The 10391-nt window shown below is 41.6% G+C and overlaps 2 protein-coding genes across 4 annotated transcripts in view; one reads left to right on the forward strand and one right to left on the reverse strand.

Annotated features, from left to right (window-relative positions):
• Positions 1-2607, forward strand: part of kctd17 (potassium channel tetramerization domain containing 17) — a 21187-nt gene extending 18580 nt beyond the window's left edge. Inside the window, exons 3-5 of the mRNA XM_008436444.2 lie at positions 500-582; positions 794-920; positions 2067-2607. Of these exons, the coding sequence (XP_008434666.1) occupies positions 500-582; positions 794-880 (170 nt within the window). The 3' untranslated portion in view covers positions 881-920; positions 2067-2607. The remainder of the gene's footprint in view (positions 1-499; positions 583-793; positions 921-2066) is intronic.
• Positions 2608-4761: 2154 nt separating this feature from the next.
• gucy2cb (guanylate cyclase 2Cb) overlaps positions 4762-10391 on the reverse strand; it is a 20140-nt gene continuing 14510 nt past the window's right edge. For all 3 annotated transcript variants that reach the window (XM_008436278.2, XM_008436279.2, XM_008436277.2), the window contains 10 exons: positions 9891-10028; positions 9732-9808; positions 8976-9067; positions 8750-8908; positions 8179-8371; positions 7790-7964; positions 7100-7198; positions 6907-7001; positions 6736-6812; positions 4762-6461 (listed from right to left, as the gene is read on the reverse strand). In XM_008436278.2, the coding sequence (XP_008434500.1) occupies positions 6254-6461; positions 6736-6812; positions 6907-7001; positions 7100-7198; positions 7790-7964; positions 8179-8371; positions 8750-8908; positions 8976-9067; positions 9732-9808; positions 9891-10028 (1313 nt within the window). In that variant the 3' untranslated portion in view covers positions 4762-6253. The remainder of the gene's footprint in view (positions 6462-6735; positions 6813-6906; positions 7002-7099; positions 7199-7789; positions 7965-8178; positions 8372-8749; positions 8909-8975; positions 9068-9731; positions 9809-9890; positions 10029-10391) is intronic.

Consider the following 10391-nt stretch of genomic DNA (forward strand, 5'->3'; position numbering starts at 1 on the left):
CGAACCGCTCCAGTGAGAGCTGAGGTCACGACCTGATGAAGCCAACAGGACCACATCATCCGCAAAAAGCAGAGATGTGATCCTAAGGCCATCAAAACGGATCCCCTCATTTCTCTGCCGTACTAATTTTCTGCTTATCTTACATCATCTCGTTCTCGCCTTCGTAGCAAAGCAGTACTTTTTAAATTGATAACTTACGGAGCTTGTCAAGTGTTAATATTTGAAAACAGAAGCGCATAAAGTGCATTTTTAATCTCACACCAGACTTTGTTTGGGCCGTTTCTACTTTTCGCTTTGGGATCCCTCCGCCATTTTGTATCAATTGGCTCTGGTTCAGGATGACCAGGGCGCCCTCTACTGGATGGCGGCCAAACTACAGCACCAAAAAGATCTAATGTTTCGTTATTAGTCAATGAATTGGAGCTAATTTTATTCTAATAAACCATTAGTCGATAATGAATATGAGGTGGATTGATTGTTTGCATCTCTGGCTGTAAAGATGGATGGATGAGAGAGAAGGAGGCCTTCTCCTCCAGCTTGGAGTTTGCTTTGATCCTGCGCCATGCATCAAATGCTGCAAATGTCACTCAGACTCATCCTCACAGCTCAGCTTCTCCTTCTCATCCCTACAACTTGAATATATTGATGCGTATATTTCTGTATTTATCTCCCAGCATCCCACTCGACCCTTTCTGACGCTCATCAACGTTCACATTTCATTATTTTTTTTGTTTCGCTTGTTTTTTTTTCCCTCTCCTTTTTTTCCTCTTCCTTCCTTCATGCCTGAATCAAGCCGCCGGAGACGCAGGAGGAGGAAGCAGCCAAGGAGGAAGAGGAGGGAGGGAGAGAAACCACGGCGAATGAGTGGCTGAGAGAATGAGCGAGTCATGTTTCTTTGTTCCGAAGGGAGGCGGGAATGGGTGAGAAACCGAGCAGAGGACGTGTTATCTGCTCGATTCATGTGTTTATGTGTTTGTACGTCTGCAGAGACGCAGGAGCCTCTTGACACCAGATCAGATTACTGAAATAACAAACCAGAGCGATTAGCTGATGGCTCATTCTGTTTCAGTTCGTTGTTAACTGGAACTCATTTCCCTTAACCATGAGTATCGTTTCACATAGGACCTCGTTTAGCTATTTCTAGCCAAACACACAAAGCAAATCAGTCCATAAATAAATTAATGGGTAAAAAGTTGGAAAGACGTTAAAAACCAGGAGCAGAAAGTCAAGAAAGCAGCTGAAATCTGTCAGAAATCAGAAAGGATTCCAGCCGTCCAAACGACTGTTCATGAGTCGTGTGTTTTCCCTCTGACGGTCCGGTCGACCCGGTTCTACTGGACCCAGAACATCTGCTCCACCTCCAGCTGCTCTGAGTCAAACCAACCTGTTCCCCTCCTGGCCTGTGGGGGCGCTGCACCAAGAACCACTGAAGGAAACGACACAAAAACACTGAGAGCAACTTCCTGCTTCACCAGATGGAAACAAGATGGAGGACGGTCCGATTCCGACGTTCCCACGCTGAAATAATCCGATCTGTTCCACCTCCAGATGAATCACGTCGCATTTTACCCGACTTTTCCGTCATTGACGCAGGGCTGGACGGCAGATCAATAAAGTATATATTGCTATAGACGCTGATTAATATCAATAGATATCAGCAGATAGTCTGATAGAATATTCAATATGCAGAATATTTTCTGATATTTTAAACAAAAAGCTAATTATTGATTAGTTTTTTGATTAAATATCCGAAATTCTGCCTGGATGTTTGCTAACCTCAGATTAGACTGATTGATTGATTGATTGATTTATTGATTGATTGATTGATTGACTGGTTCTCTCTGGTGACATGACTCGTTCCTGACGTTTCTCTGCAGCAACACGTATGTAATCTTCACATTCATGTCAAACTAGTTTGAGTTGGTAGCTTCACGCCTTCATCATCATCATCATCATCATCGTCGTCAGCTCAGCCATTGCAGTTCAGACCTAACCAGTGATTCTGTCCCGTCGCCGTGGTAACCACCTTACTGCAACAGAACCTGCTGTTTGTTTTTGTTTTGCAGCTTTTCCAGATCCACGGGTCCCGCATGTAGGAGCGCCCCACCCCTCCCTAAGCCCCGCCCCCTCCGAGGGCCGCCGTCAGAACCCGGATCTCATTTCATCAAGACGCAGAACAATCCTGCTCAGCTGTAGCATCGAATGGTCATCCGGTCATTTCACACAGAAACAACAGAGCTTAGTAAGTCACAACCAAAGATCCACAGCCGGCCGGAGGTCAGAGGTCGGCTCTGACCCGCGGTTCTGACCCGCTGTGCAGCTGCTGACAGGCAGCGTCTGGACCCTGACACGTCTGTCAGTTCTCCGTCCCCCCGGCGATGGAGGCAGCACTTCCTGTTTCTATTCAGACGGCAGATAGAAAAGTCAACAAACCCGTTCAGTTCATCCGCTTCGTTTCAGCTGTAACAAAAAAACAATCTGAGAAGATGAAGGAGACGAGACGAGTCCAATCAGGCTGCGTTTCCATTAGCAATAAAAATACCCAAATTGAAATTATGGAAATAAATTTGCGTAATGGAAACAGATAAAAAAAAAACATGTTTTGGATAGAAACTTTTAGGATGAGGTTGTTTTTTATAAGTGTAACGAAAAACTTTTAACATCATATGAGTCACATGATCAACAATCAGATGTTACTACTGCCGGAGACGACAAAGAAGACGACAGGAAGTGGTTGGAGGATGACGGAGCTGCAGGTTTTAGTTGCATTTCTTATTTAATGGAAACAGTAATTGATTCTTTTTTTACACTAGTGGAGTATTAACTGTGTTTCCATTAACCATAAACTTGCACAAATTGAAATTATGAAAATAAATTTTATTTATGGACCCTCGACAATTTTAGGGAAAAGAAAATAGCATTTTTTAATTAAAAGATTTTGCAGGTTTTTAAACTGTATCAAAATTAATGTATTTCATAAAATTGCATTGGAAATGCTTTGTTCGCACGATCAACAACAGGATGTTACTACTGACAGAAACCATGAAGAAGACAACAGGAAGTAGTTCTAGGATGATGGTGCAGCAAGATTTTAACAAAACTATCCATGTGTGATTTAAATTGAATTTCTTATTTAATAGAAAGTTGTTTTTTCTTTTACATTAGCAGAATATCAACAAAGTTTTTGTGCACATTTGTAATAGAGTTAAGTCATTAGAAAGATCCATCATCCTGTTTTCTTCGTCGTTTCCGCCAGTAGTAACATCTGGTTGTTGATCATGTGACTCATGCGATGTGAAAAAAAAAAAGTTTCCTTACAGTTTTGCAAAATGAACCAATTTAAATGAAACTTACAGAAAACTTTTTGTTTTTTCCTAATTGGAGTGTTTCCATTAAGCAAATTTATTTTCAAATATTAAATTGCACAATCATATGGTGAATGGAAACGGCAGAATAAGACGACAGAGTCTCCTCTGATTGGCTGAGAGATGATGATCGCCACGGCTCAATCATGATTACATCTCATGTTTACAGTCAAACTTTTCAACGACTTATCGTATGAACAACTTATTCATGTGTGATTTTAATTTCTTATTTATTAGAAACAGCAATTGCGAAACTGTGTTTTTCGACATTATTGAAATATCAAAAAAGTTTTGCGCACATTTGTTATGGGAATGGAAACGCAGGCTTCCGTTCTGCCTCCATGTTTAGCTTCTTAGTTGATAAATAAGAAAATATTTGAACAGTTTTTTTGTTTACTTGAAGTTGCATTAAAGTCCAAATCATAACGACTTGAGACCAAATGAGCAGCAGTCAGCCTGACGGTCCTCCTCAGCCTGACGGTCCTCCTCAGCTCATGGGGGAACTGTGTGTGTGGACATACCCAGCATGTTGGGGACGTTGGGACAAAAAGAGTCAAGAGTAAATTTCTGCTTAGAGAAAAGATTAATCTCAGACATAACTTAAAAATTTCTGAGATTTTTCTTAAAATTGAATATTTTAAACTCAAATTCCTGATTTTTTCTCTTAAAAAATTCTGAGGTAAATTAAAATGTTTCTAGGATTTTTAAACAGATTATCTTGTTTTTTTTAATTGAAAATTTCTGATGTTCTTTTTGCAGAAATGAACTCATCCTTTTTCTGTCTAATGGTCCTGATAGGCTGCTGAACGTTTATAGTTAAATCCTGAACTACAACAAAAAGCTCACTTTGTAAATATGATTAAAAAGATGCTTTTAAAAAACGTTTTTAATCTACAGGAAGTTCTGTCCTGTTGGAATCAAGATGGCGGACGCTGTGAGAAGCCCGGAGACGGATTAAAATCCCGTTAGAGACAATCGAGATTTAAAACCGTGTTGGTAAATCAGTTCAGAGCTCCAGTAAACCAGTAAATGTTAGAATAGTTCAACTTTAAGGAGTAGATAAAAATCGTCTGTTGGTCGTTTTTTGTCGTATCGGTCCGATGAGTGAAACTGGGCCGATAATTATCGGGTCATGTGACGCTGATGCAGCAGAGGAATAAATATCAGCAATATTTATATCGGCCCAAGTTTTCCAGTCGGTGCGTCCGTAGTGGTTTGCTTCAAACAGAGCGGCGGCCATCTTTGTTTCTCCCGGCCTTGTTAACTCGGATCATCCAGTGCCTTGAGTTAAAGCAGGAAGCCGACCCGACACGTCTGACAGGGTTTGTTGCTTCTCTACATTATTCTGATGACATGTGGACAGGACACCTTTGTTTTGGTTTATTTTGGATGTTTGTTTTTTTATTTTTGTGTGTGGTTGAGGTTTTTATGAGTTTTGATTATTTTCTATTTGAAACGATGACCATCAGGTTTTCTGATTAGTTTACATGAATGTTCTTCCTTCCGGATTAAGCCGGAGCATCTCAATAAACCAACAATCTACTGAAGCAGTTACATTCACAAAGTCAAACTCATGGATTTGTTGCACACAGTTCAAGTGATAATTCATTTAAATTGGAATATTACCGTAATTTCCAGACTACAATACTTTCTTTCACACGCCGATGCAGCCAATATGTTTAAAAAAACTTAATTTCTGCTCTTTTATGGCAAACATTATGATTTAACTGTTTAAATCATAATGTTTAAGCATTTAAACATTTTCAGTCACTTTTAATGCACAGAAAATCGCCAGTTGCTAAATAAACAAAAGTAAACCAACTTTTTGTTTAGGATGTATGCGCGGATTTACTACAGGAAGTTTACATGCAAAAGACTATTTTTAGTTATTTTATTCCATAATTTTATTAGTAATAAAGAACAAAAACCCAAAAAGTGAAAAAATATTAAAGACTCGAAGGAAAACCTCAAGTTGAGCACAATGCTAATATTAAAGAGTGGATCATTTATGAGACTTTTTATTCTCATTTCCTTTTCAAACTTAGGTGTGTTCAATAGTCCGGAAATTACGGAACACCAAACCAGGTAAAAATATAACAGAAATGTTCTGTTAGTCCTTCTATGTCCAGCAGGCTGTTCAAAATCCTGGAAAGTTGAGTGGAAGAAAAACAGTTTTGGCAGAAATCTAAACCACTTTTTGTTAAAAAATATTCTGATTTGAGCCAGAATCAACAGGTTTTTTGTAACAAATCTAAATAAGTTTGTATTTTTGAATGAAGTTGTTATGAAACGTTTACTGAGATGCTCCTGTTGCTGTGGATGCCCTTCATGGTCGGCATCATTGCTGTATTTCACCGTTTTCATGCAGCTTCTGATGCAAAAAGCGCCACCTAGTGTTGCACTTGGAATATTCTGGTGAAAATCCAGGAGCACGAGGCTGAAACGGCCGAAACGTTTGGACTTTGTTTCATCAGAGCAGTGAAATATTTTCTAAAACAATGTGACACGTGAAATGTACCGATGAATCTGCACAGGCTGTTTTAACTTCGTCAGAACAACTCTTTGTCTTCCAACAGGAAGTTACTTCTATTTTTATTATTATTTACTGTTGACTGTCACTGTTGTCTACAAAAATAAAACATTTCTTTGGATTGAGATGCTTCTTTAAATCGTTTCCTCCTGAAGAAGGCTAAATGATCCGATCATGTACAGGAGAGATTAATGTGCAAAGCGGCTGGAGTTTGGCCTCAATAGGAGGAAAATATTTAACATTTTATCATAAAACAGAACGTCTGAGGAGAAATATTAACCTTTAAGGGTTAAAACATTTTACAAAGTTCGTCCGCCATCTTTGTTCCTCCGTCTGAGGTGGAGGAGACGCGGTTTGTCTACAGGAAGGTGCTGAGCGTGTTTTCCACGGTGGCCAGCTGCAGATACTCAAGATGGCCGCCTTCAGACTCCACCTCCGACTCTTCGTCCTCCTCCTCTTCCTCGCCGGTAGGCACCTTCCTCCGCCGCACCGACCCTCGTCTTCGACGCTCCAGACACGTCAGGATCATGTTGGCGAGATCCTGCTGCAGACGCTGGACGTTCTCTCTGCCAAGGCACGCAGCCGTCAGTTTGACCTTTGACCCTCCCACTCTTCTAAAACATTTTTTTTACTTCTATCTGTTCTGCCATGAGTGATCAAAACTTACTGATATTAGAAGATTGATTTCAAGAAAAAAATGATTGTGAATTGGCTCTTCAATCTTTCTTTAGCATCGTTCATTAGCGATTAGCGTCCTCTAATCAGTTTGATCGGCAATACCGATTTTTCTGTGCCAAACAGGAAGAGGCTAACAGCTAGCATGCATGTCGTTTTGCTCACGTTGTTGGCGGAGTGGGAAGGTCGTAATCTTCCCCGGTTTCTCCCGTCAGCCAGTAAGTCGTTTCCATTCCTTTACCCTGAAAAAAAAACAACAGAAAAACTTCAGAAAAATCGCCAGGAACAGAAATCTCTCCCGGTTTTCCTGCATGTTTTGCCGGCGGCCATGTTGACCTTCAGGTACGTTTCTCCTCGGATCTCGTACTGGAACTTGCAGTCGGTGCGCTGCAGGATGTGGATGGTGGGTTCGCTGACGTGGATCCGCAGCGCTGCGGGGCGAGAGCACACACATCGGGTGAATGAAGCTAACCGGCTAACCAACAGGAAGTGTCAGTCTGAACTTCCTGTGAGAGTGTTCACTGCTCACGTTGTCCTGAAGACTCCATCCGCGACGCCGTGTTGACCGTGTCGCCGAACAGACAGTACCTGGGCATCTTCATCCCCACGACGCCGGCGGCACACGGACCTGCGTACACACACACACACACACACACACACAGATCTGGGTTCAACTACAGCAGGATGATGGAGCCAAGTTTAAATAAAAAATGTACTAAAAAAAAATACAAAATTTCACTTTAAAAATTGTTTCCATTTTTTTTTAATTCAGTTTAAGCTTTTTTAGTGTAAATATTTTTTCAGTTTTCCAGTTTTAAATTTTTAGTTTAAAATTTTTAAGATTTTTTTTTTGTTTAATAATTATTTTTCAATTAAAATCTATTTTTAAGTTAAAAAAAAATTTTAGCGTAAAATTTATTTTTTGGTTCATGTTTTTCTTTCTACTTGAAAAAATATTGTAAAAATGTTAATTTAGTTTCAGAATAACTTTTCAGTTTCAAATACAGTTTTTGAACAAACTTTATGGCATCAGTGTAGCTCCATAGAGTCTCCACCTCCGGCCTTCCAGAGCTCTTCGATGCGTTCCTACTCCAACATGGCTGAATGAAATGGACTGATCGGGTGGATCAGCCGTTTCCCTCAGGTGAGTTTCAGGTGAGTTTGGTGTAAGAGCGTCCGGCCGGAGGCCATCGAGGATCGCGGCGGCGGCGGCGTCTACCTGAGTGAACGCCGATGCGTATCCACACCGGGATGCCGGGCAGATGGCGCAGCTGGAAGGTGCCCATGAAGGACAGGATGTCCAGCGCCATGCGGCAGATGTCCACCGCGTGTCGGTTCCCGTTCCTCCGCGGCAGGCCGGAGGCGACCATGTAGGCGTCGCCGATCGTCTCCACCTGAACGGAAAGTAAAGAGGAACTGAAACATTTATCAGATAAAGTGTCTACATTGGTCCTTAATGGTTCTGTCTTTATGTTTCTGTGCAAACTTAATGTAGCTCTGTTCAGTTCTGCAGTCGGAACCTGGCTCAGTGCTGCCCCCTTTGGGTTGAACGGTGGCACTGCAGGGGGATTTTCCTATTGGTTGTTCAGCGGTTTTGGTCCCTGGTACCTTGTAGACGTCGTGGTGGTCCAGGATGCTGTCGAAGCCCTTGTAGATGTCGTTGAGCATGTCCACCACCTCCATGGGCGTGCTGTACTGGCACAGCGTGGTGAAGCCCACGATGTCGCTGAAGTAGATGGTGACCTCGTCGTACAGCTCCGGCTCCACCACGCCGCTCTCCTTCAGGCTCTTCACCACCGGCCTTCAGGGGAGAAACAGCCAAGCTAGCAGTTAGCAGCAGGTTAGCAGCAGTTAGCTACGCCACGTCTGCTTCTATACACTGATGGGATGCAGTATGTCAAACTGTTTTAACATTAAATCAGCTTTGTCTGACTATCTGCAATTTAACATAACCTAATTTATTTATTGACTTTTTTTTATTACTCAATTGTATTTTTTTCTTCAGTTTCAAATATTTAAAAATTTCTTTTTCAGCTGAAAAATGTTCAGTTAATTTTTTTCCTGATGTCAGTTTCTTTTTGGGGTTATTTCCATTCAGAATAATTTTTCAGTTGAAAAAAAAAAAAACAAGAGGTCAAACTTTATGGCGCCACTGTAGCTCCGTACAGGAGCGACTGACCCAGGAAGCAGCATGAAGTTGAGGAAGTCGGCCCGGTCCCGCTCGGCTTTGTACAGCGACGTCCTCTCCTCCACCAGGTGCTCCAGGTTCCTGGAGTAGTTCTGCAGCCGCCGGATCATGTTGTCCATGTAGCTCTCGTTGTCCTGGTTGTGGATTTTACTGGCGGAGGAAACGAGTTTTAATGAAGCCGCGCAGGAAGAGGAAGTGCACTGGTTACCATGGTTACCTGATGTTCTTCCCCAGGCAGTTCTCCACTTTCTTAAAGTCGGGTCTTTTCTCCGGATCTTCATCCCAGCAGCTTTTTATCATCATGTAGACCTGAAAGGACGCAGAAGACATGAAAAATCAATCACAAAGCAAAAGAAAAATTTAAATAATTAGTGTCAGAAATTAACAGATAAAAAAATGGGGATTCATCTTTCAGTCATGTTTTTTATTCATTTATAAATGTCAGTTTAAAACTAAATAATTAGCAAGCTATATATTTATCTCCAAACGAAACATTTAACTATTTAGTTAACGTACATTTTCATTTGCCAATAAGCGGAAATGGATTATCAAAATAAAAGCTGGATGTCCGTATTGCCTTTAAAATGCTGGAGAAGAAAAGAGGAAAATAAATGATGATGGAGAGACGACATGAAACGATGCGAAAGCAGCAAATGAATTAGCATATTGGCTAAATATTCAGCTTCAAACCATTCAGCTTGCTAACTAAATATTTAAGTATATAGACTAAATTAAATATTTAGTCTAGTGCTAAATATTTAATTGTTTAACTTAATATTTAACTCTAACTAATTATTTACTTTGACGCTATACATTTAGCTCGCTAACTTAATAATTTGAATCTTTGACATTTGTGGAATAACATGGTAAAATATTACTTTAAAAGTTAAACCCCCATTTTAAAGTTTTTCTCTAATTTGGGCTAAATAACCAGATTTTAATTTCTGACTGTATCTCTACGAACGGCGCTGACCTCTAGTTCTTTCTCTGAAGCCATCTCAGCGTCGAGGTCGGGTCTGAAGTAGGACGTCTTCACCCTGTACAGCTTCTCTGTAAGAAACGCCTCGGTTCAGCTCAAACAGCGCCAACATCAGCTCAGATTCTCGAGGAAAGGCGAGGAAAGCTTCCACACCTGAGCGGTCGAAGCAGGACTTGGAGTAGAAGGTGCTGCGCCGCAGAACGATCTCCTGGGAGATGACGGCGAAGCTGTAGACGTCTCCTTTCTGCGACGTTCCCTGGTTCCTCAGGTGCTCCGGAGCCGTCCACAGGTCTGGCCAAACGACAGCGGCACAAACAAAAATCATTGCTGCACAAACATCCATCCATTTTCTTTACACCCTTCTCCCTTAATGGGGTCAGGAGGTGCTGCTGCCTCTCCAGCTAACGTAACGGGCGAGAGGCGGGTTCACCTGGACAGGTCACCTGGACAGGTCGCCTGTCTGTCACAGGACACACACACACACACCTAGGGAGAATTTAGACAGACCAATTAACCTGACAGTCATGTTTGTGGACTGTGGGACGAAACCGGAGTACCCGGAGAAAACCCACCATGCACAGGGAGAACATGGAGACTCCATGCAGAAAGACCGGGAATCGAACCCAGAACCTTCTTGCTGCAAGGCAACAGCTC

Source organism: Poecilia reticulata, linkage group LG19 (genome assembly GCF_000633615.1).
Source record: "Poecilia reticulata strain Guanapo linkage group LG19, Guppy_female_1.0+MT, whole genome shotgun sequence".
NCBI classification, from domain to species: Eukaryota; Metazoa; Chordata; class Actinopteri; order Cyprinodontiformes; family Poeciliidae; genus Poecilia; species Poecilia reticulata.